Here is a 25,899-nt window from a genome sequence, read left to right as displayed (position 1 = left end):
GTTAACCTCCATTTACTTTCTCTCTTTGTTTTCCCCCATCTACTTTCTCATATTCCTCTAATTAAATATTTCTCCTTCACATACCAGGTTTTAGGATAGGTTCACTTCTGTTTATCACGTAACACTGTATGCAAACAATTTTTATGTTTTTATTGTAAATGTATATTTTAAGTAAAGTGGGCTTTTATGAACCAGTTACAAATCTAAGTAATTTGTAGTACTATTCATATAACAAAAAGCATTCTAATTTCCAAATAAGAACTTTGGGGTAGCCCCGATGGCCCAGTGGTTTAGCGCTGCCTTCAGCCCGGGGTGTGATCCTGGAGACCCGCATTAGGCTCCCGCATTAGGCTCCCTGTGTGGAGCCTGCGGATCGAGTCCCGCATTAGGCTCCCTGTGTGGAGCCTGCTTCTTCCTCTGCCTGTGTCTCTGCCTCTCTCTCACTCACTCACTCTCTCTCTCTGTGTCTCTCATGAATAAATAAAATCTTAAAAAAGAAAAAAAAAGAACTTTGGAGAAATAGCCTATTTATAAATGAGGATCTGTTTATCAAAGAAAAATCTAAAACAGCAAAGTTATGGCAATAGGACTTCACACAAAGCAGGTACACTTGTAAACAAAACACGTGCTGCTGTCATTCAAATTTCGTAAATCAACTGGACTAGGGTTTTAAAAGAATTTTGGTGGGGCGCTTGGGTGGCTCAGTTGGTTAAGTATCCATTCTTGTTTTCTCATGGATCATGGGATCAAGCCTCCCATCAGGCTCCAAGCTCAGCAGGGAGCCTACCTGAAGATTCTCTCCCCCTGTTCCTATGCTCTCCAGCCCACAAAAACATGTATGCACTCACACTCTCAAATAAATCTTACAATAGTAACAATTATTATTATTGTTATTATTATTATTAGGATGTTTGTTATATGTTTATTTCCAAATGAGATTTAGGTTTCACAAAAACAGGTAATTTATTATTCCTTAGATCTTACAACAGCACCTGGCACAGAACAAGGACTTAATATTAGAATGATTATTACATGGTAACACAATACTATCATTATAGTGTCAGATGGTCAGATTACGGGAAATTTCTATCTTCCAAATAGAACTTTTTTTCTATCCATTTATTCAAATATTTACTGATGTGATGACATATAGTAGATTTCATATCTGTATATGTATGTGTCAGGCTCTGTTTTGGGTACTAGAAACAGCAGTGCATAAAAACAAAATCTCTGTCTCCATAAGCTATGTGTCAAGTGGCTTTACTATTTACACAATGAAAATACGGTCATTAATATTATACTACCAGCCAAAATTTGGATTAAGAAAGCTTTTGTAGGGCAGCCCTGGTGGCACAGCGGTTTGGCGCTGCCTTTGGCTCGGGGCGTGATCCTGGAGACCTGGGATCGAGTCCCACGTCGGGCTCCCTGCATGGAGCCTGCTTCTCCCTCTGCCTGTGTCTCTGCCTCTCTTTCTCCCTCTGAATAAATAAATAAATCTTTAAAAAAGAAAAAAAAGAAAAAAAAAAAGCTTTTGTAGGGACACCTGGGTGGCTCAGCAGTTTGGTGCCTGCCTTCGGCCTAGGGAGTGATCCTGGAGTCCCAGGATTGAGTCCCACATAGGGTTCCCTGCATGGAGGCCTGCTTCTCCCCCTGCCTATATCCCTGCCTCTCTCTCACTGTCTCTCTCCTGAATGAATATATAAAATCTTAAAAAAAAAAAAAGGGCAACCTCGGTGGCTCAGTGGTTTTTTTTGTTTGTTTGTTTGTTTGTTTGTTTGTTTGTTTGTTTGTTTTTTGGTGGCTCAGTGGCTTAGCACCTCCTTCAGCCCAGGGCATAATCCTCGAGACCCAGGATCGAGTCCCACATCGGGCTCCCTGCATGGAGCCTGCTTCTCCCTCTGTGTCTCTGCCTCTGTGTGTGTGTGTGTCTCCCATGAATAAACAAACTCTTAAAAAAAGAAAAAAGCTTTTGTAGTATAAACATATTTTCTAATTTATATGTTTTAAAAATTCAACTTTTCATGCATCAAGTTTTCTAGAGTGGGACATAATCAAATGGACAAAATATTAACTTATGTGCAAATCAACTGTCTTCTATTACACATAAAATAGGACTATTAAAAGAATCTTAAGATGCATAAGTATCAGGGCACCTGGATGGGTCAGTGTTAAGAATCTGGTTAACTAAGCTCAGGTCATGACTCCCGAGTCCCAAGATTGAGCCCCACATCGGGCTCCCTGCTCATCGGAGAGGCTGCTTGTCCCTCTCCCTCTCCACCTGCTTGTGCTCTCGTTTGCTCTCTCTCAAATAAACAACAACAAAAAAACAACCTTAAAAATAAATGCATAGGCATCCAGTTTATACCACTGCTTACTCTTACTCCAACCTACTTAGAATAAAAGAGTGACTCCTTAGCATCCACTAGATGTAACCTTCAGAAAGACAAGACAAGACATTTTTATCTGCTTTGTTCATTATCAAATATTCCTAGAATTTGGGAGTAGGGACTACCACTGAGTAGCCATGCAATACATTGTTGCTGAATGAATGGGAAATAAATTTGAGGCCCTCTGTGATCTATCTATTCCTCCTTTCCAGCTATATTATCTACTATTCTCTAGCATGGTCCCTCAGTTTGAGCTTGCTTCTCTTCAAACCTAAGAAAACCCTACTCAGTTTGAGCTTTCTTCTCTTCAAACCTAAGAAAACCTTACTCATTCCCTTACTTTTGGAACATTTGTCACCATCTTTATGAAGCCTTCCATCACTCTTCCTGCATCTCATCAGATTTTTTTTTCTTTTCCTTCCTGCTCCAGATGTACTTTGTATCTACCTGTTATGCTACCTTCTTATAGACAATACTGTTATCCACCAGATTGGCTCTTGCTTCTGAGTTTGTAGAGGATTCCACTGACTTATACTCTTCCTTCACTTGAGTTGGCTGGCACAGCCATGTGCTTAAGTTTAGCCAATAACATACAAGTGAATATGACAAGTCATTCCCATCAGAAGCATTAACTGCCAGTGCTTGACTCCACAAACCATTTTCTGCTTTTCTATATCCTGAGCATTGCCCAAAGACAGAAGGCCACAAGCCCAAATTGGCCTGGGCAGTGAAGTCAATCTTCATGAAGCCAATGAGCATTCAGGGAAATTGTGTAAACAAGGGTTGTTACTGTGTCAAACCATTAAGATTTCGGCTGTGTATATGTTACCACAGTATAACTCAACCTAAACTAATACACACTCATGCAAATAAACAATCATAACACAAAGCAAAAAGAAACTTATATTTCCCCCATCAGACTATAAACTCATACAACAGATGGAAATACCTGATGTTTGTTAAATTACAATAGAGATAAACTCAGTATATTTAGTTTGATGTTTCCTTAACATGAAGTCCTTAAATTAAAAAACATCTAAGGGTGCTTGGCTGGCTCAGTAGGTACAGCATAAGACTCTTGATCTCAGGTGTTGTGAGTTTGAGTCCCATGTTGGGTATAGAGATTACTTAAAAATAAATTTTTTGGGATCCCTGAGTGGCACAGTGGTTTAGCACCTGCCTTTGGCCCAGGGTGCGATCCTGGAGACCCAGGATCGAATCCCATGTCAGGCTCCCTGCATGGAGCCTGCTTCTCCCTCTGCCTATGTCTCTGCCTCTCTGTCTCTCTCTGTGACTATCATAAATAAATAAAATTTAAAAAATAAATAAATAAATAAATAAATAAATAAATAAATAAATAAATAAATAAATTTTTTGAAGAATACTTTATTTATTCATTTGAGAGAGAGAGAGAGGGGATCCCTGGGTGGCGCAGCGGTTTGGCGCCTGCCTTTGGCCCAGGGCGCGATCCTGGAGACCCGGGATCAAATCCCACGTCGGGCTCCCGGTGCATGAAGCCTGCTTCTCCCTCTGCCTGTGTCTCTGCGCCTCTCTCTCTCTGTGACTATCATAAATAAATAAAAATTAAAAAAAAAAAAGAAAGAAATTGATCCCATTTACAAAAGCATCAAAAAGAATAAAATACTTAAGAATAAATTAAGTAGGTAAAAGATCTCTATACTGAAAACTCTAAGACCCTGATGAAAGAAATTGAAGACAATACAAATAAATACCCTGTGTTCATGGGTTGGAAGAATTAATATTGTTAAAATGTTAATGCCACTAATAGCCATCTACAGATTTAATGCAATCTAGATCAAGATTCCAATAGCATTTTTATAGAAGTACAAAAAAACACTCCTAAAATTTATATGGAACCACAAAAGATCTCAAACAGCCAAAAATATAGTGAGAAAAAAAAAAAAAAAAAGCAAGAGGGATCCCTGGGTGGCTCAGCGGTTTAGCGCCTGCCTTTGGCCCAGGGTGTGATCTTGGAGTCCCAGGATCGAGTCCCGCGTCAGGCTCCCAGCGTGGAGCCTGCTTCTCCCTCCTCCTGTGTCTCTGTGCCTCTCTCTCTCTCTCTCTCTCTCTCTATGTCTATCATGAATAAATAAATAAATCGTTAAAAAAAAAAAAAAGCAAGAGGTATCACAACCCCTGATTTCAAGCCATACTATAAAGAAACATTATGAAAATAAACAGTATGATAATGGCATGATAATGGCATAAAAGTAAATAGACCAAGAGAACATAACTGAGAACCCAGAAAGAAACCTAAGTATATACAGTCAACTAATATTTGACAAAGGAGCCAAGAACACTCAATGGAGAAAAGACAGTCTCTTCAATACATGATGCTGGGATAATTAGGTACTCATACATAAAAGAAAGAAATTGGACCCTTATAACCTATATCACTCACAAAAATTAACTTGAAATAAGTTAAAACTAAAATGTAAGACCTGCAACCATGAAACTCCTAGAAGAAAACATAGGAACAACCTGGACATGGGTCTCAGTAATGATTTTTTGGATAGGATACCTAAGGCAGGGTAGCCCAGGTGGCTCAGCGGTTTAGCACTGCTTTCAGCCCAGGGCGTGATCCTGAAGACCCAGGATGGAGTCCCACGTTGGGCTCCCTGCGTGGAGCCTGCTTCTCCCTCTGCCTGTGTCTCTGCCTCTCTCTGTGTGTCTCTCATGAATAAATAAAAATCTTTAAAAAATAAATAAAAATAAAAAGCTTCTGCATAGCAAAAGAAACCATCAATGAAGTGAAAAGATAACCTATAGCACGGGAAAATATTTGAAACCATAAATTTGGTAAGAGGTTAATATCCAAAAACATATGAAGAACTCCTGCAACTCAACAGCAAAAAACAAAGAACCCAATTAAATAATGGGCAAAAGACTTGAATGGAGATTTCTCTAAAGATACACAACAGGCTAACAGGTACATAAAACGATGCTCAACATCACTAGTCATTAGGGAAATGCAAATTAGAACCACAAGATTATCAGCTCATGCCTGTCAGAGTGGCTATCATCAAAAAGACAAATGCTGGGGTGCCTGGGTGGTGCAGTCAGTTAAGGATTGGATTCTTGGGTTTTGGCTCACATCATGATCTCAGGGTGGTAAGACTGAGCCCCATGTCAGGTGCAGAGTCTGCTTAAGACTTTCTCCCTCTCCCTCTGCCCCTCCCCCCTTAAATAAATAAATAAATCTTTTTAAAAAAAGACAAATGCTGGCATGGATATAGAAAAAAAGAAAACCCTTGTGCACTGGTGGGATTGTAAATTGTACAACCACTATGGAACACAGTATGGACAATTATCAAAAAATTAAAAAGAGAACCACCACATGATGCAGCAATTTCACTTTTGGGTATATACCTAAAGTTGACAAAAACACTACCTCAAAAAGATATCTGCATCCTCAAGTTCATAGCAGCATTATGCACAAGAGACGAGACATGGAAACAACTTGAGTGTCAATAAACAAATGGATAAAAAAGCTGTGGTATATATACACAGTGGAATATTATTCAGCCATAAAAAATAATGAAATCTTACCATTTGCAACAACATGGATAAATCTCAAAGGCATTATGCTAGTGAAATAAGTCAGAAAAATGCTATACAGTCTCACACATAGAATCCAAAAGCAAAACAAACAAAACAAAGAAACCCAAACTCATAGAAAAAGAAATCATAGTTATGGTTACCAGAAGTAATGGATAGGGGAAGGGAAAATTGGAGGAAGATAGTCAAAAGGTACAAACTTCTAGTTTTACAGTAAAGAAGTAATGTAGGGATCCCTGGGTGGCGCAGCGGTTTAGCGCCTGCCTTTGGCTCAGGGCGCGATCCTGGAGACCCGGGATCGAATCCCACGTCAGGCTCCCGGTGTATGGAGCCTGCTTCTCCCTCTGCCTGTGTCTCTGCCTCTCTCACTCTCTCTGTGTGTGACTATCATAAATAAATAAAAATCTTTAAAAAAAAAAAAAAAAAAAGAAGTAATGTACAACATGATTACTCTTGCTAGCACTGCCTTATGATATATATAGGAAAGTCATAGAGTGTCAATCCTGGGTTGCCTGGGTGGCTCCATCGTTTAAGCATCTGCCTTCAGCTCAGGTCATGATCCAGGGGGTCCAAAAATCAAGCCCCACAGCAGGACCCCTGATTGGTGGGGAGTTTGCGTCTCTCTCTGCCCCCTCCCCTCTGCTCACGTGCATGCATTCTCTCCTTCCCTCTCTCTAATAAAGAAATACAATCTTTAAAAAAAAATGGAAGTGTAAATCCTAAGAATTCTCATCACAAGGAGAAATTTTTTTCCTTTATTTCTTTTCTTTTTTTGTATTTATAGGAGAAGATGGATGTTAGCTGAATATACTGCACAGCCTTTTTACAATGTGAATAAATCAAACCATCCTGATGCATGTCTTAACTTATACAGTGATGTTTGTCAATTACTTCTCAATAAAACTGGGGGGGGGGGGGGATCAAATTTAAAACAACTTTACAGGGGATCCTTGGGGTTGGCTCAGCGGTTTGGCGCTTGCCTTTGGCCCAGGGTGTGATCCTGGAGTCCCAGGATCGAGTCCCATGTCAGGCTCCTTGCATAGAGCCTGCTTCTCCCTCTGCCTGTGTCTCTGCCTCTCTCTCCCTCTCTCTGTGTATCTCATGAATAAATAAATTAATTAAAAATAAATAAATAAAACAACTTTACACCATATTTCAACTCTTCCTGAACAGAGCTTGGTCTCATTTTAAAAACATATGACACGTGCCCACATATTCCTTCTAAACCTTAAAAAAACAAGCCACCTCCTTAACACAAGAGCAGGTTTTTCAAATGTAAAAAATTCTACAAAGCTAAATTGTGACAATAAAGGGCTGTCCCCTAAGTATTTTGTACTTTAGAGATACTCATAAAATCAAATTTCACTTTTGAAAGCAGTGGGGTGATTATTTCATTCACTGCAAAAAGTTTTTTGGTAAGATTAAACAATTTGTGATTTAAAAAACTTTTAGCAAACAAGAGAACAGAACTTCCTTAATTTGATAAAAATCATGAACCAAAACCTTCAGTAAATATTACACTAAATAGAGAAACTTTAGAATCATTTATTTAAAATCAGAAACAAGACAAAGCTGCCTATTATCACTACTATGATTTAACATGATACTAAAGGTAATGGCCAATACTTTAAGAAAAAAATGGTAAGATGTGAGAATCAGAAGGGAAGAGATAAAACTGTCACTGTAGATGATATAATCTACCTACAAACCAACATAATCAGAAATACCACTAGAACTCATGAGAGAGTTTGACAAGGTACAAGATCAACCTATAACACTTCTCTACATCTGTAGCAACCTGCCACAACATTTAACAAAAAATAACTATTCACGATATCAATAAAAACTATAAAGTAGGTAGAAACTATCTTTTTTAAAAAATTTTTTTAAAGATTTTATTTATTTATTTATTCATGAGAGACACACACAGAGAGAGAGAAAGAGAGAGAGAGAGGCAGAGACACAGGCAGACGGAGAAGCAGGTTCCATGCAGGGAGCCTGACGTTGGACTCGATCCCGGGTCTCCAGGATCAGGCCCTGGGTTGAAGGCCCCGCTAAACCGCTGAGCCACCACCCAGGCTGTCCAGGTAGAAACTATCTTGATCAAGAATATTCACAAGCTCTCTGGAGAAAGCTTTGAGTTTTTAATAAAAGGCATAAAAGGGATCCCTGGGTGGCGCAGCGGTTTGGCGCCTGCCTTTGGCTCAGGGCGCGATCCTGGAGACCCGGGATCGAATCCCACGTCGGGCTCCCGGTGCATGGAGCCTGCTTCTCCCTCTGCCTGTGTCTCTGCCTCTCTCTCTCTCTGTGACTATCATAAATAAATTTAAAAAATTAAAAAAAAATAAATAAATAAAAGGCATAAAAATACTCGAAAAAATGGAAATGCCATGCCCTTGAATAGATACTACAGATTAGATGCATAGACGAGACATATGCAGTATTTTACATAAAGTGCCAAATGTACACTTTGTAAGAGCACATACATATATACTTTACAATATATTAAACAAAAGGTCAATCTTAGGGAGATAAAGGAAATGACATATAGAGATTGAAAAGAATAAATAAAACAAGAGAAAGGGCTCACACTGACCAAAGATAATGTGACTTTTTGTGGCTGAGTTTATAAAGAAAAGTTTCTGAGAATATGAACAACAGAAATAGAGAACTATTACTGTTCATATCCATAAATTCAGTGAAGTAGTTTTCACTTTTAATAAACTACTACTATGAAATAGACTGAAAAATAGTTTACTCATCTAATCCTCAGAAGGATTACAAATAAATTTGAGGCTAAAGAAAACTTTCCCTCAGTAGCTTTTGATCAGTTAACTATAGGCTAAGCAACTACTAAGTGCCAAGCAAGAGAAAGCGATAAAATAAAGTATGGTGTCAAACCTTTAAGGCACTCCTAACCCTGCTAGGGTTAATAACTCAAATGTGGCCCCACTGAGAAAATCAGACAGTAGGTACTCTAAGTGCCATCTGGTACATAGAATGTGAGCTACATATTTAATTTTCAATTTTCTAGTAGAAACATTAAAAGAACATAGCAACAGGTTAAATTAATTTTAATAGTATTTTATTTAACCCAACACATCCCCATGTATTTCAACACAAAATATAAACAGATTAAGACTGTACATTCTTTTTTCATACTGTCATACTGTCCCTGAAATTGGGTACATATTTTATACTTCCAGAACATCCTAATTCAGACTAGCCACATTTCAAGTGCTCAGTAGCCACATGTGGCTGGCAGCTACTGTGTAGGAAAATGCAGCTCTAAGCACTCAAGAGGATGTAATCACATTTGAGTGAGATGCAAGATAAAAAGGTATCATAGAGGTGAAGGAATGGAGTCTTTGAAGAATACACAGTAGAGTTCTAATGGAAGACAAAGGTTACTTCAAGCAGGCACTAGCACAAAGAAAGCTAATAAAAATAACCTGGGGGATGGGGAACATCCCCCAACCTGCATGTCTAACCATTTTCATCTCTCACATCTCATTTCACGTCGCACTAACATTGGAGGGGAAGGAAAAAGAAAAAGGCTGTAGTTCCTTGACATCATGATAGCTGGCAATTTATCGTTATGCTCCTGACTAGGCTGTCCTTTCTGCCTTGCTCCCCCTTCTATCTCCAACTCTTTCTTAGCTTAGTTAATTCCTACACTAAAGTACTTGACTGAGTTCCCTCTGCAGTCTCAGAACATAGGACCTGGCAACTAGCGAGTATGAAATCTCCGGGCAAACAAACAGCCAAGCAGAATTGTTTGGCTGAGTATTAAGGTTATAGATAGAGTTCAGCAGTTAGAAATAACAAAGCTGGAAAGCTGTATCAAGAACTTCGAATTCTAAACCAAAGACTCTAGATTATCCAGTTTTTAGAGTAACACTACAAAAACTAACAAGAGGGAATTAACATCTGTAGAATGCCCACAAGCAAGAGATGGTGTTATACCCTTGTGATTTAAAAAAAAAAAAAAAAAAAGTGAAATGCACAGCATGGTAACTTTAGATAATAATAATAATTTATTTTTGAAGACTGCTAAGAGAGTAGATCTTAAAATTCTCATCACAAGAAAAAAATTTGTGACTGTGTGGTGATGAATGTTAATAACTAATTAACTACTTATTGTGATCATTTCACAATCTACAACTACTGAATCATTATATTGTGCACCTGAAACTAATAAACTAGTATGTTATATATGCCAATTATATCTCAATAGTAAAAGAGTGAGATAAAGGGATGCCTGAGTGGCTCAGTGGTTGAGGGTCTGCCTTTGGCTCAGGGTATGATCCCGGAGTTCCGAGATCCAGTCCCACATCGGGCTCCCTGCATGGAGCCTGCTTCTCCCTGCCTCTCTCCCTCTCTGCCTCTCTCATGAATAAATAAATAAAATCTTAAAAAAAAAAGTGAGATAAAATTTTTTGAGGCACAGATAAGTCAATCAACTTGGTCGTGATTAAGTTACTTGTATTTGAAGGCTAGTTTCATTTTTTTTTAAAAGATTTATTCATGAGAGACAGAGAAAGAGAGAGAGAGAGAGACAGAGACAGAGACAGAGACACAGGCAGAGGGAGAAGCAGGCTCCATGCAGGGAGCCTGACGTGGGACTTCGATCCTGGGTCTCCAGGATCACACCCTGGGCTGATGGCGGCGCTAAACTGCTCAGCCACCCGGGCTGCCCTGAAGGCTAGTTTTAATTCCAACCATGTAACTCCAAATCCCAACTTCTTGTATGTTTGTTGTTGTTGTTCCTTCCTTTTTTGTTTCACATCTTGTCCACTCTGCTTCAGACATGTCTTCCTAATTACTCCCTCAACCAGTCTTAGGCTCCCATCTTTCCCTCCACTTCTAAGCCCAGATGCTATCCATTGAGTCTCCCTTTAAGAAAGCTGCCTTAGATTTTAAAGAGAGATGCTCTCCGTGAAATGACTACAGAGGGGAGAGACCAAGGACACAGGGAGAGAGATGAGAAGACCAGTAAAAAGACCATTAACATTAATAATGGCTAATACGTATCTGTTACTTCCTATGTATTAGGCACTGTTTTATTTTTTATTATTTTTAAAAATATTTTATTTATTTATTCATGAGAGAGAGAGAGAGAGAGAGAGAGGCAGGTGTGCAGAGACACAGGCAGAGGGAGAAGCAGGCTCCATGCAGGGAGCCCAATGTGGGACTCAATCCTGGGACCCTGGGCCAAAGGCAGGTGCTAAACCGCTGAGCCACCCAAGAACCCCCCCGGGCACTGTTTTAAATGGTTTACCCATACTGTCCCTTCTAATCAGTAATTCAACCAATATTTTGTTGATCACCTGTGATAAATGGAAAGCATGTTCTAGATATCTGTTACATGAGTAAACAAAACAAATATTCCTGTCCCTCTGGGGCTTTCTGTATACTAGAGGAAACTGACAAAACACAATCAACATAAGATATATGTAAATAGGGATCCCTGGGTGGCGCAGCGGTTTGGCGCCTGCCTTTGGCCCAGGGCGCGATCCTGGAGACCTGGGATCGAATCCCACGTCGGGCTCCCGGTGCATGGAGCCTGCTTCTCCCTCTGCCTGTGTCTCTGCCTCTCTCTCTCTCTCTCTCTGTGTGTGACTATCATAAATAAATTAAAAAAAAAAAAAATTAAAAAAAAAAAAAAAGATATATGTAAATAATACAATAGGTCGGAAATAACAACTGCAATGGAGAAAAGAAAACGAGATCAGGGTTGGGGAGACTGCGAGAGCCATAGGTGATTAAACCATTGAAGTAATATATGTGAAAAGTGGAGGTGAAAAAATCAGCCATGAGGATATCTGGAAGCAAAGTGTTTAAAGGGAAGGGCAATGCAAAGGCCCTGAGGTTGGAGTGTCCCTGGTGTGTTCACAACAGCAAGAAGACTCCTAGGTCTATGGGTGTAGTGGGTACAGAGGGTAGGAGATGAGGACAAAGTGGAAAGGGAAGCCAGAGCACAGAAGGCCTTATCCTTATACACCCCTATGAGGCCATCACTATTACCAATGCATTTTATAGATGAGGTAACCAGGGCACAAAAAAAGTTATTTAATGTCTCTGGTCACAATAAAATGCTAGGTCAGGGGTGCCTGGGTGGCTCAGTCGGTTAGGCGTCTGCCTTTGGCTCAGACTATGATCTCCGGATCCTGGGATCGAGCCCCATGTCAGGCTCCCTGCTCAGCAAGGAAGTCTATTTCTCCCTCTCCATCTGCCTCTCCCCCTGCTTGTGCCTCTCTCAAATAAATAAAATCTTTAAAAAATAAAATGCTAGATCAGATTATAAATCCAAAGAGTTACTATTACAGTGATTTGAAAACATCCACCCAACATCTTTGACACACTTCCCATTACAAGGTAAGGTCCATGTTCCTTCTGTTGAATCTGAGTGCTTCTGACAGATTTAATGAAGAGAAAATGATGGAAGTGATACTATGTGCCTTCTGAGGCTAGATCATAAAAGACAGGCAGCTTCTGTCTTTTCTGAAAGGCTGAATCACCTCAGAAGTCTGATTACAGTGAGGCCTCCATGCTGGAGGAGCCGTTGTAGACATTCCCTGCCAAGAGTCCCAGCTGAGCCCAGCCTTCTGCCAAGGTGACAGAAATGTGCATGAAGAAGCAATCTAGGATGTGGATCTCCCAGCCCAGCTGTTCAAATCCCCCAGCCTTTTAAGATCTTCCAAACTGAAGTTCCATATAGAAGAGTTAAGCCACCCCTGTCTGAATATCTTACACACAACCTGTGAATATAATAATAAAACAGCTGTTGTTTTACAGTACCAAACTGTAGAGTTCCAGTTGTTCCATAGTAATAATAAAAACCACTATACAATAAGCAGGGAATAAAGGTTAAGAACCTGAACGGGGGCACGTGGGTGGCTCAGTAGGTTAAGCGTCTGCCTTCAGCTCAGGTCATGATCTCAGAGTCCTGGGATGGAGCCCTGCTTCAGGCTCCCTGCTTAGCAGGCAGTCTGTTTGCCCCTCTGCCACCCCTCCCCCACTCGTGCTCTCACTCTCAAATAAAATCTTAAAAAAAAAAAAAGGAACCTGAACTAATAGAAATGGAAAAAAAAAAAAAAACCTGGAATACATTACCATGGTATGTGATGTGGAAGGTTCTTTATCATTAAGTATCTTTAACGTCTAGATGGCAACCTTCTTTTAAGAGAAGAAAACAAGCTCCTTTAGTCCATTCTGCTAATAGAGCTATTATATGCCTATGGATACCAAGGAGGGCCTAGGAATAGGTTAGCAAAGGAAGGAAGACAAGGAAAGGTGGAGACAGTATGTGAACAGAATGCCATCAACAACAAAAGCTGATTGCCTTGGTTTAAATTATTCTTCTGGATAAAGAATGGCAATTCTCAGAGCAGAAGGCTGAGTTAGGGAATGGTTCTAGGTAGACTCCTCTCCAGGATTCTCATGCTAGAATCTGCTATTGTAGTCAATGAAGTCATAAAGATACTGCATAAAGAATGGGGTTAATATGAAATTCTAGAATAAAAACCTTCAGGCTCAGCTTATTCAAGTATTATACTAAATTCTACCAATACACATTTTCATGTAAAACATCCATAATACAAACTCTCTAATACTGAATATTCACCCAAATGCAACTGCCTATTAGCAACAAATAAAAACAAAACACCACCTGCTCTGTTCAAGTTTCAATTCTGAGCACCAAGATTCCATGTAACACACTTACACAATGCCTTATCTAATCTACACAAGATTCCACAAGACTGGGGACACCTGGGTGGCTCAGCAGTTGGGCATCTGCCTTTGGCTCAGGGCGTGACCCGGGGTACTGAGATCAAGTCCCACACTGAGTGAAGCCTGCTTCTCCCTCTGCCTCTCTCTTTCTGCCTCTCTCTCTCTCTCTCTCTCTGACTCTCATAAATAAATAAAATCTTAAAAGAAAAAAAGATTACACAAGACTAACCATGGCTGAGCAGCTCAGATGGCTAGAATACAATGCTGAAGAACTCTACCTCGAAGGAAAAAAAAAAAATCCTTGCTTCCAGTGCCAACTTCCACCCTTCTAATTATTCTACATGCAGGTGCAAATGGGTCAACACAAACTCCTGAGGACTACTTGCAGACCAACTCCAAACACATTCTTTAAATTCTTGTATAAGACAACATTAAAGCTGAGATATTCCCAGGGAAGAGATTTGTTCTCTCCTTCAGGTTTAATTTGAAAGTTTAAAATGGAGGGGAGGGATCCCTGGGTGGCGCAGCGGTTTGGCGCCTGCCTTTGGCCCAGGGCGTGATCCTGGAGACCCGGGATCGATTCCCACGTCGGGCTCCCTGGTGCATGGAGTCTGCTTCTCCCTCTGCCTGTGTCTCTGCCTCTCTCTCTCTCTCTCTTTCTCTCTGTGACTATCATAAATAAAAAATTAAAAAAAAAAAATAAAATAAATAAAATAAAATGGAGGGGAGAGGGATCCCTGGGTGGCTCAGCGGTTTAGCGCCTGCCTTCACCCCAGGGTGTGATCCTGGGGTCCCGGGATCAAGTTCCGCACCTGGCTTCCTGCAGGGAGCCTGCTTCTCCCTCTGCCTGTGTCTCTGCCTGTGTGTGTGTGTGTGTGTGTGTGTGTCTCATGAATAAATAAAATCTTTTAAAAAAATAAATAAAATAAAGTGGAGGGGAGATGGGACACCTGGCTGGCATGTGACTGTGGCTCTTGATCCCAGGGTAGTGAGTTCAAGCCCCACAATGGGGGTAGAGTTTACTTAAAAAAAATGTATCGGGCGCCTCGGTAGCTTAGTCAGTTGAGCATCGGATTCTTGGTTTTGGCTCATGTCATGATCTCCCAGTCATGGGATGGAGCCTGAGTTGGGATCCGTGTTCAGGGTGGAGTCTCCTTGCGATTCTCTCTCTCCCTCTCCCCCTACCCAGAGTACCCCCTACACTCTCTCTCAAATAAATAAATAAATCTTAATATATATATGCATATATACATCTATTATGTAAAGGGGGGGCACCTGGGTGGCTCCGTCAGTTGAGTGTCCAACTCCTGGTTTGGGCTCAGGTCATGAACTCAGGGTAGTGGGATCAAGCTCTGCATTGGGCTCCATGCTCACCACAGGGGCTGCTTATCCCTCTCCCTCTGCTCCTCCCCCTGCTTGCAAACACACACAAACACCTTCTCTATTTCAATCTCTTAAAAAATATTTTAAAATATATAAAAATAAAATAAAATGGAAGTGAGACAAGAGTTTTCCTTTTTTTTTCCTTCTCCCAGCCCTCTCCCCATGGCCCCTAACACTGAGAAAAGCATTTTACGCTTTAGTCCTCCCAGTGGTGATCAGAAAGGGCTGCATTCCCTGACTTACTTCCAGGTTGAAAAGAAATTCCAGGGATAAAATTTGGCTATATCCTAGAATTCAGAGCAATTCTCTTTTAAATTAAAAATAACAAAAAAATAATAATAATAAAAAATAAAAAATAAAAATAACAGGTACCATTACTTTAAACCATAGATCTCTTACAAGTAATTACAATGTAAAATAATCATGTACTACATATGTAATCAAAGAGAATATTATACTCATTACAAATTCCCACTTTTACCTAGCTTACATACAGAAAAAAACAAAAACAATCCTCAAATTGAAGTCTATAAGATCTTTTCTCAAAACATTTTGACTTCATAGAATATATGTATTCTCAGATCAACTTTTTATTTATTTATTTATTTTTTTTTTATGATAGAGAGAGAGAGAGAGAGAGAGAGAGAGAGAGAGGCAGAGACATAGGCAGAGGGAGAAGCAGGCTCCATACACCGGGAGCCCGACGTGGGATTCAATCCCGGAGGATCGCGCCCTGGGCTAAAGGCAGGCGCCAAACCGCTGCGCCACCCAGGGATCCCTCAAATCAACTTTTTTAAAAAGCCCCAAATAGGGCAGCTTGGGTGGCTCCGCGGTTTAGCGCCACCTTCAGCCCAGGGTGTGATCACGGGGACCTGGTATTGAGTCCCACGTCAGGCTCCCTGCATGGAGCCTGCTTCTCCCTCTGCCTGTGTCTCTGCCTCTCTCTGTCTCTGTCTCTATGAATAAATAAAATGTTAAAAAAAAAAGGCCCAAACAACTTTATTCAATAGAGAGTTGTGCTTAAAAGTTAAAAGGCAAAAAAAAAAAAAAAAAAAGTTAAAAGGCAGATTAAATGAAATTATATATTTTTAAAAGATTTTATTTATTTATTTGACAAAGAGTCAGCGAGCACAAGCAGGGGAGGGGAAGAGGGAGAAGCAGGCTCCCCGCTGAGCAGGGAGCCTGATGTGGGACTCGATCCCAGGATCATGAACTGAGCCGAAGGCATATGCTTAACCAACTGCGCCACCCAGGTGCCCCCAAATCATTATATTTTAAATGAAATATTATATAAAGTAATTAATACTGTTGCCTGATATACAGTATATGATCAGCAAATAGTAACTTTTTACACTCCATAACTACACTTTCTTACAAAGAACCAACTTTAAAAACTCATGGAACTTTTTTTTTAAGATTTTTTTTATTTATTCATGAGAGACACAAAGAGAGAGGCAGAGGGAGAAGCAGGCTCTATGCAGGAAGCCCGACGCGGGACTCAATCCCGGGACCCCGGGATCATGCCCTGAGCCAAAGGCAGGTGCTCAACCGCTAAGCCACCCAGGCGTCCCGAAATTCATGGAACTTAATTTTTATTTAATCTGTTAGAAATCTCTTCTATAGTCACAATACAATCTGAAGGAATATAGTTTAGTTGGCAAGCTTTCACTGAATACGAATGCAGTGATTAAAATGTCGTTTATGGACCTGCTGCATTAACAACACCTGGGAACTTGTTACAAGTGCTAACTGTAGGGCAACCCGGGTGGCTCAGCGGTTTAGCGCCCCCACCCCCTTCAGCCCAGAGTGTGATCCTGGAGACCTTGGATCAAGTCCCGCATGGGGCTCTCTGCATGAAGCCTGCTTCTCCCTCTGCCTGTCTCTCTCTCTCTCTTTCTCTGTGTGTGTGTGTGTGTCTCTCATGAATAAATAAAATCTTAAAAAAAATGCTAACTGTAGAATCAAGGTCTGGGGGGTAGGGCCCATCAATCAGCTTTAACAAGCCCTCCAGGTGATACTGGTGTCTGCTCCAGTTTGACAGTTTGAGAGGCTAGTTTCATAGAACTCAGGATGCTTTGTTCTGCAGGGATTGAGAAGTCCTAAAAGCAGGTGCAATATGGTTCCTAGGTATATCCTCTAGGGCACCTAGCACAGTGTCATATACAAAGTAAGCACTCAAACTTGAATAGGTTATAATAGTCTCATATAACCTATAGCTGACTAAACAAAAACACCACAGAGATAAATTCTTTTGTTTTTGTTTTTTTTTTTAAGATTTTATTTATTCATGAGAGACACCTAGAGAAAGAGGCAGAGACACAGGCAGAGGGAGAAGTAGGCTCGATGCAGGGAGCCTGATGTGGGACTCGATCCTGGGTCTCTAGGACCACACCCTGGGCCAAAGGCAGGCGCTCCACTGCTGAGCCACCCTGGCATCCTGAGATTCTGATGGCTTGTCTGCATTAACAGTAAGTAAGTACATGATGCACACACACCAGGAGCTGTTAAATAATTGGCAAAGCCCCAGGGCTTCTCATACTTTGGCAAATAACTCAGGCTTACAAGGTGTCATATGCTTTAAAATATAGGTGAAAAATACATTTTTAATTTTACCAGTGTCCAAACAGGATTTGACCATGGCTCTAATCAAGTCAACTGCAGAACATTAAAATATAAACTTTTCTGTTGCCTTCAAAAATGCATCTTATTTCACGTATTAGTTAACTATAATACATGGACGCAAGATAGGTTCCAATTTGGACACAGTGTTAAAAAAGTAGACAACCGGGGGCAGCGCCGGTGGCCCAGCGGTTTAGCACCGGGGTGTGATCCTGGAGACCCGACATCGAGTCCCACGTCGGGCTCCCTGTACGGAGCCTGTTTCTCCCTCTGCCTGTCCCTCTTTCTCTATCTCTTTCTCTGCCATGAATAAATAAGTAAATCTTAAAAAAAAAAAAAAAAAAAAAAGTAGACAACTGGGATGCCTGAATGGCCCAGTCGGTTAAGGGTCTGCCTTCTGCTTAGTTCATGATCCTGGGGTCCTGAGATTGAGCCCCCCATCAGGCTCCCTCCCTCAGGAATAGCCTACTTCTCCCTCTCCCTCTGCTCTCTCATGCATGTTCTCTCTCAAATAAATAAAATATATTTTTTTTTTTAAGTAGACAACTGAAGAAATTTGAAAACTGACTGGGTATTTGATATTAAGGAATGATAAAGGGATTATGATACAATTTTCATAAAAACAGCTTTTATCTCTTCTAAAAGCTTAAGAGATGAAATGATATGATGTACAGAATTTGCTTCTTAAAATGAAGACTCACCACTGAGCTGCTGAGTACATGGAGGACTAACTATATACCAGGGTTTCTCAACTCTGGCACTATTGACATTTTTGGCTAGATATTTTTTTTTGTTGGGGGAGGAAGGGGTGTCCTGTGTATTGTAAAATGTTTAGCAGCATTCTAAACTAAGCAGAATTTAGTCAGTAAACTCTTCAGTTGTAACAATCAAAAATGCTTCTAGACATCGTCAAATGTCCACTGGGGGAGGGGGGGGGGGACAAAATTGTTCCTGGCTGAGAACCACTGATAAAGGTAGTAAATCCTCCTTGTTTATTTGTTTGAAATTTTCCATAACAAAACACTTAAGTTTTATTTTAATTATACTGTTTTGATACAACTACATCTCTCTAGTTGAGTAATTAGTACATAAGGTTTTTGGGTTTTGGGGTGTTTTTTTTTTTTTTTTTAGATTATTTGAAAGTGTGTGCTTGAGCAAGGGGGAGGGGCAGAAGGAGAAGCAGATTCCCCACAGCAGGAAGCCTGGCATGGGACTGGATCCCAGGACCGTGAAATCTTGACCTGAAGCAAAGGCAGACACTTAACCGACTGAGCCACCCAGGCACACCAGTATGTAAGCTTTTGAGGAACAGCTTGCTACACAAAAAAAAGCAGAGGGGAATGAACCGGAGATCTGGAGCCTAATAGAGGTGCTGCTACTAAATAGTGTTGTCACAAGCAGCTCCCGTCACCTGAGCCTCAGTAGGCTCGGATTATTTGATTAGTCCTTTTGAGTTTTAAATGATTTTTTTTTTGAGTTTTAAAATGATTTAATAACAGTATTACCCTTTTAAGAAAAATGATTTTACTTCTATACTTGGGGGGCGGGGACTTTCAAGCAGACTCCATGCTGAGGACCTAGCCCTATAACCCTGAGATCATGACCTCAGCCAAAACCAAAAGTCAGTATGAGCCACCCAGGTGCCCCAAACAGTATTATCTTTTTTTTTTTCAAAGACTTTATTTATTTATTCATAGAGATGCAGAGAGAGAGAGAGAGAGAGAGAGAGAGAGAGGCAGAGACACAGGCAGAGGGAGAAGCAGGCTCCATGCAGAGTGCCCGACGTGGGACCCGATCCAGGGTCTCCAGGATCACGCCCTGGGCTGCAGGCGGCATTAAACCGCTGCGCCACCGGGCTGCCCACAATATTATCTTTTATATACCCATCAGCTAAAGGTGGATATTCACATCTGTAAACCAAACAAAAGAAAAACAATAGTAGTGTACTAGGATGAAAGCAATATTCTTGTTGCAAATTACCTGCCTCTTATTATTCTTGATCTATAAGCAACATTCCTATCACAATTATATGCAATTATTTAAATTTTAAAAATACCGTGTCTCTCATGAATAAATAAAATCTTAAAAAGGCGGGGGGGCGGGGGGGGGGGGGCGGGTGGCTCACTGGTTTGGCACCGCCTTTGGTCCAGAGCCTGATCCTGGGCACCCGGGATCGAGTCCCCAGTCGGGCTCCCTGCATGGAGCCTGCTTCTCCCTCTGCCTGTGTCTCTGCCTCTCTTTCTCTGTCTCTCATGAATAAATAAAATCTTAAAAAAAATTTTTTTAATGAATTTTAAAAATAATTTTTGTTCTTTTCTAGAAAGATAATTTGAGAGAGACACACACAGAGAGAGGCGGGAGAACCAGACTCCATGCTGAGCATGGAGCCCCATGTGGAGCTCGATCCCAGGACCCTGAGATCATGACCTGAGCTGAAGGCAGATGCTTAACGAAATGAGGCACCCAGGCACCCCTGCAATTATTTAAAATTTATTTATTTTTAAGAGATTTATTTATTCATGAGAGACACACACACACACAGAGAGATAGATAGGCAGAGACACAGGCAGAGGGAGAAGCAGGCTCCACACAGGGAGCCCCGAGGGACTCAACCCCGGGACTCTAGGATCATGCCCTGGGCGGAAGGCAGGCACCAAACCACTAAGCCACCCAGGGATCCCCCTATTTAAAATTTAAATAAGATTCCCAGGAGTGGCATCTGGGTGGCTCAGTCTGGTAAGTGTCTGACTCCAGATCTCAATTTAAGTCTTGATCTCAGGGACATGAGTTCAAGTTCCACACTGGGCTCAAAAAAATAATAAATAAATAAGATTCCCAGGATAAGCAAAATGGAAAGTCTTTTTACAAAATGAAAGGCAAAGCTTCTAGTCATAACAGCCAAAACATCCATCAATGGTGGATGGATGAAAAATTGTTGTACATTAACTGGGTAATGTATGGAAGTGCTGAATCACTATACTGTATACCTGAAATTAATATAACACTGTATGTGAACTGGAATTAACACTGAAACTTTGGGGCAGCCCAAGTGGCTCAGTGGTTTAGCGCTGCCTTCGGCCCAGGGCATGATCCTGGAGACCCAAGATCACATCCCACTTCGGGCTCCCTGCATGGAGCTGCTTCTCCCTCTGCCTGTGTCTCTGCCTCTCTCTCTCTTTCTCTCTGTGTCTCTCATGAATAAATAAATAAAATCTTTAAAAATAATAAAATAAAAAATTTTTTAAAAACTAAAACTTAAAAAAAATTTGTACATCCGAACAATGAACTACCACTCAGCAATAAAAAGACATGAACTACTGATACACAAATGTGAATAGAGATTCTATTTATATAACATCCTAGAAAAGATAAAACTATAGGGGCAGATAATAGATCAGTGGTTGCCAAGGGCTGCGGGAAGAAAGGGGAATAACTGTAAAGGGCCACAAGTTAAGCACCTTTCTGGGCAATGAAAATGTTCTATATCTTGACTGTGATGGTAGTTACATAACTATACATTTGTCACAACTCATCAAACCTTACACTTAAAAAGAGTAAATGTCCTATGTCAATAAACCTTTGACCAAAGAGCTGCTCCGGAAACTGAGAGCTTCCAATTCATTCTTGTATCCTCCCCAACTGGCAGGAAGTCTAATACTCAGCAGTTCAGCAATGGCAGGTGAATAACACGGCAAACAGGAGATGTGTAACACTGACACAAGGGCACCACACTGTCAAAAACACACTACTACTTCCGAACATTCTAACACAACTTAAAAAATGGAACAGGGCATGGTGAATTAATGCAATGACATGTTACAAATCTGATTTTAACATTGTCAAAAATTCAAATTTAAACACATTCCACAAGAATAAAGGCACACTCCATATCCTACATTGTTTTTAAAAAATAAAGTTAGTAGCTTCTAACAACACATAAAAAGATTAAAACATAATTCAAAGGATGCCTGGGTTGAGCTCAGTGGTTGAGCATATCTCAGGGAGTGATCCCGGGGTCCTGGGATCGAGTACCGCATCGGGTTCCCCACAGGGAGCCTGCTACTCCCTCTCTGTGTCTCTGCCCCTCTCTGCCCAGACTGAGCCACCCAGTCGCCACTTCTGGGAGAGAGATTCATGAGAGACACAGAGAGAGATTCATTAGACACAGAGAGAGAGAGGGGCAGAGACACAGACAGAGGGAGAAGCAGGCTCCATGCGGGGATCACGCCCTGGGCTGAAGGCAGCACTAAACCGCTGAGCCACCTGGGCTGCCCAAAAATCTTTAAAAAAATAAAAAATAAAATAATAAAACATAATTCAACAAATTTACCAGAGAACAAAGTAAAAACACTCATTAGTGTAAATCCTTCAGTATCACAAATCTGACTGGTTTGGCTTCAGTTCATTTAAAGATTTTATTTAGTTATGTATTTGAGAGAGACAGAGAGACAAAGACAGAGACAGAGCATGAGCAGTGGAGAGGACAAGAGGAGAGGACCAGAGGGAGAAGCAGACTCCCTGCTGAGCAGGGAGCCCAACTTGGGGCTCTATCCCAAGACCCTGAGATCATGACCTGAGCTGAAGGCAGATGCTTAACCGACTGAGTTGCTCAGGAGCCCCTGGCTTTAGTTCATTTAGAAAATATGGAGCAGGCAGTCCCATGTCAGGCTCCCTGCATGGAGCCTGCTTTCTCCCTCTGCCTGTGTCTGTGCCTCTCTCTCTTGTCCCTCATGAATAAATATTTTTTTAAATAAATAAAATCTTAAAAAAAAAAAAAAAAGAAATAAAGAAAAAAGAAAATATGGAGCTCCTGCTCTCGGGTCAATGTAAGATTTTGCTTCACTGGGTGAAAGTCAGAGACCAAAACTAGTAACTCGTTTTGGGTTTTTTTGTGTTTTGTTTTGTTTTTTGCTTACTCCATTCTACAGGGTAATCAAGGAGTAGGAAAATGAAGTCAGAAACAGGTTCTTCAAAAGGTCTCTAAGAAAATGAATTCCCTGACTCACTTAGTCTATGACATTCTATTATTCACTTTTTATGGAACTTTCTAATCCATCTCAGGTGAAGGAACATATGCCATTGTATTACTTAACAATGTTAAAAAGAGCACTAAATACTATATATTAATACACTACATGAATGCTTTAGACCAAAGTTCACATAAACAGATTAAATCGCCTGATAGTTATCCAGCACACAAGTAGCATTTTGAAGATTAAAATGAAGGCATTTGATACCAAGAGGCCACTATGTCTCTCTGGACGTTGTCGAAAGCATGGAAACAGGCAGAGCAAGAAAGCTTTTCCTAAGTGATGGCATTTTCTTGCCAGGAATTACCTCATAACATGTATAATGAAAGGCCAGTGAAGTTTCTTCACAAGCTATTCGCTAGATGTTTTACAGAAGATAACTCCCGGCTAGACTGGAGCGGTTCTGAACCCTGTGCTAGAGAAGAGTTCAGAAAGCACTCTCGGGCAGAGTCAACATTCGTCCAAAGGAATTTCCACTACAAGTTGTCACTCCCTAAAAATGCCGTTCCTGGCCTTTTCAAAAGGTCTACGTGAACAGAATCAAAGGTTCCTTTTAGAGAGTCCCAGGATGTGAGCGCTGGAAGGGACCAAAGGCTGGCCCCGGCCACCCTGGCCTGGGGAAGGAGGGAAGCCACTACGGCCGGGGCGGGTGTCCCTGAGCCGGGCACCGCGGGGCCGCGCAGCTTTACTACACACCTGCCCTTCAAACGCTCCCCACAGATGCGGGGATGCGGTCTGTACTGTCTCCACAAACTTCTCTGCTTTAGAGCGTTGCAGTTTCCTTCCAAAGGGCCCTCGGAGATCCCTCAGGGGCCACTCGGTTGTAGGGACTGTCACTCAGCTCAGTTCCAGACCGCTTCAGACACCCGGGTGGGTGTACAGGGCAGTCCGCCTGACCCAGTCGGTTCCTGCGCATCAGCCCCACGGCGCTGGCTCCGACCCGACAGGCCCTTAGAGCCGCCTGCCCGACCCAACAGCAGGCCCTGCCTACCCGCGGCTCCACGCGCCAACAACCGACACACGCGCGGGCGAGGCCGGGCGAGGCCCCGCGCGCCCCCCACGACCCCGACCGCCAGGCCCGGGAACCGGGAACCGGGAACCGGGAACGCCCGCGCCGCCCCGCTGGTGCCCACCGTCCGCCCGCGGCTGCCAGCGCGCCCCGGCCCTGCGACCCCGAGCTCGGCGGGCACGGCCGGCGCGGGCACTTACGTTCTCAGTGTCTCTTTCATTCACCGTTGGCAGCGGGGTCCTAGTGGACATTTTACTTCACTTCACTTCTGCACAATGCGAGGGTGAAACAAAACAGCACGGCCTTGGGGGGGCCGCGACCGCGTCCTCGAGTGCCCTGCGGTTCCGGAGCGGCGCCGCCGACGGCGGCTCCCCTCCCCCACGGCCGTCTAGATCCCGGGCCGGGCCCGGGCCGTCCCTCGGCGGGTCCCGGGGCTCATGCTCCCCCGGCCCCGGCGGCCGCGCCGAGGAGCCCCGCGGGCGGCGGGGGCCGGGCCGGCGGTGGCGGCGGGCGGCGGGTCGGCCCGCCGGCGTGCCCGCGCCTCAGGGCGCCCCTCGGGCCGGGACCCCCTCGCCTCCTCCTCCGCCCTCGCCCGTCGCACCGCCGAATTCAGCGCCGGGGCCTCCACACAGCGCCGCCGGCTGCCCCTGAAGTGGAGGAGGAGGATGTGGACAAGGTGCGGTGCAAGACAGGCTGCCGCGGGCTGCGGGCGCCGACCATGGAGGGGGCTGCGGAGGCGGCGCCTGCGCCCGGCTGCTCTGCTCCCTCCGGTTCGCTTGGCCGCCTCAGCCTCCACCCGGTGGCCGCCGCCGCCGCCGCTCCCGGTACCTCAGAGCCTCACGGACCCAAGATGGCCGCCCCTCGGCTTCCTCTGCTGCCTCCGGCTGCCGGAAGTGACGGCACCGCCTCCCGGAGGTCGCCCAATCAGCGCGGCCGGAGGAAGCCAGCCCGGCTGCTGTTGCTAGGGGCGACTCGGTCCTGGCCGGGGTGGAGGAGGCGGCGCCCTGAGCGCGGAAGGGGTGGTGGGTCGCCGTGGGTCGCCGTGGGTCGCGGTGGGCGCTGCCGGCGCCCCGGGAGGAGTCGGCGCTCGGCCCTGGGCGGTGGCCTGGAGCGCGACCGCTGGGGTGGCCTTTATGGGGTTGGTGGGACGCCTGCTGTGTGCCGAGGCTGCGGGGCCGCCGCCGCGGTTGTAGTAGGGCCGGGGCTGCGGGGAGGGGCCTCTCGATTCAGTCACCCTCGCTGCCTCCCGCTCCGGGAACCCTCGAGGAGCTCGCGGGCGGGAGGGAGACGGACCCGCACTCTGCCCGATGCCACCGGAAGGAAGAGGGCTTGCTGTCCGGGCGGGGCACGGGGTTGGAGAGGGAGCGGGCGAAGCCCTTCGGGCCCCCGGGGACCAGGTCCTGAGTGCCCGCCTGTGGCTGCCGAAGCGCGGGGAGCACCCCTGGGTCCCAGCCGGGGGCGAGCTCAGCGGCGCTTGCAGCCGGGACCATCGGAAATGCTCGGGCTGTGCCCGGGGTCCTGCGCAGACCCCGGCCGCGGAGCCTGGCGTCCAGGCCTCGGGGTTCTCAGGATGGAGAGCGGAGCTGGCTCAAGTGACACCGACTGTTGAGCGTCCACCTCGTGGATACGTTACATTTGTTGCCTCATCTGAGCCTCAGGGCAACCCTGTATATTTTCTTTTTCTTTTTCTTTTTCTTTTTTTTTTTTTTTTGTAAGTGTGCCCTATGCCAAAATGTGGGGCTGGAACTCCCGAGATCAAGAGTCGCATGCTCTACGGACTGAGCCAGGCAGGTGCCCCTCAGCATAACCCTATAAAGATGCGCAGACACACCTGCCAGCAGATTACAGTGACTTGGCCGAAGTAGCCAATTGGTTAGCTGCAGAGCTGGGATTTGAATCCATGTCCTAAAACGTCCCTAACAGAAAAGTTCTTGTAGTGGGTATCCCTTTTCTTTCTTTTCTTTCTTCCTTTTTCCGTCCCCCAGCATGTGAACTGTCTTGCGATGTCTGGGACATTTCCTGCCCTGTGACACATATATGTCTTTAAACACCAGAATCATACCCAGAGAGGACAGATGCTTCTACCATAAAAACACACGAGGACTAAGATGCATTTGGGGCTTCCATCTCACTCTCTCAGGCAAGTGTTCCTTGGGCC

The 25,899-nt window shown here is 43.5% G+C and overlaps 1 protein-coding gene across 11 annotated transcripts in view; it reads right to left on the bottom strand.

The window, feature by feature from the left end:
• Positions 1-24,166, bottom strand: part of MARK3 (microtubule affinity regulating kinase 3) — a 121,099-nt gene extending 96,933 nt beyond the window's left edge. For 2 of the 11 annotated variants that reach the window (XM_038545817.1, XM_038545818.1), the window contains exon 1: positions 23,942-24,164. In XM_038545817.1, coding sequence (XP_038401745.1) covers positions 23,942-23,992 — 51 coding nt within the window. In that variant the 5' untranslated portion in view covers positions 23,993-24,164. Of the gene's footprint in view, positions 1-23,941 lie in introns of all 11 variants that reach the window. The other 9 variants (XM_038545825.1, XM_038545828.1, XM_038545822.1 and 6 more) reach the window with 7 other exon arrangements.
• Positions 24,167-25,899: the final 1,733 nt, after the last annotated feature.

The sequence above is a fragment of the Canis lupus genome, chromosome 8 (assembly GCF_011100685.1).
Source record: "Canis lupus familiaris isolate Mischka breed German Shepherd chromosome 8, alternate assembly UU_Cfam_GSD_1.0, whole genome shotgun sequence".
Classification (NCBI taxonomy): domain Eukaryota; kingdom Metazoa; phylum Chordata; class Mammalia; order Carnivora; family Canidae; genus Canis; species Canis lupus.
Note: the sequence above shows the minus strand (reverse complement) of the source record. Positions and strands in the feature narration are given on the sequence as shown.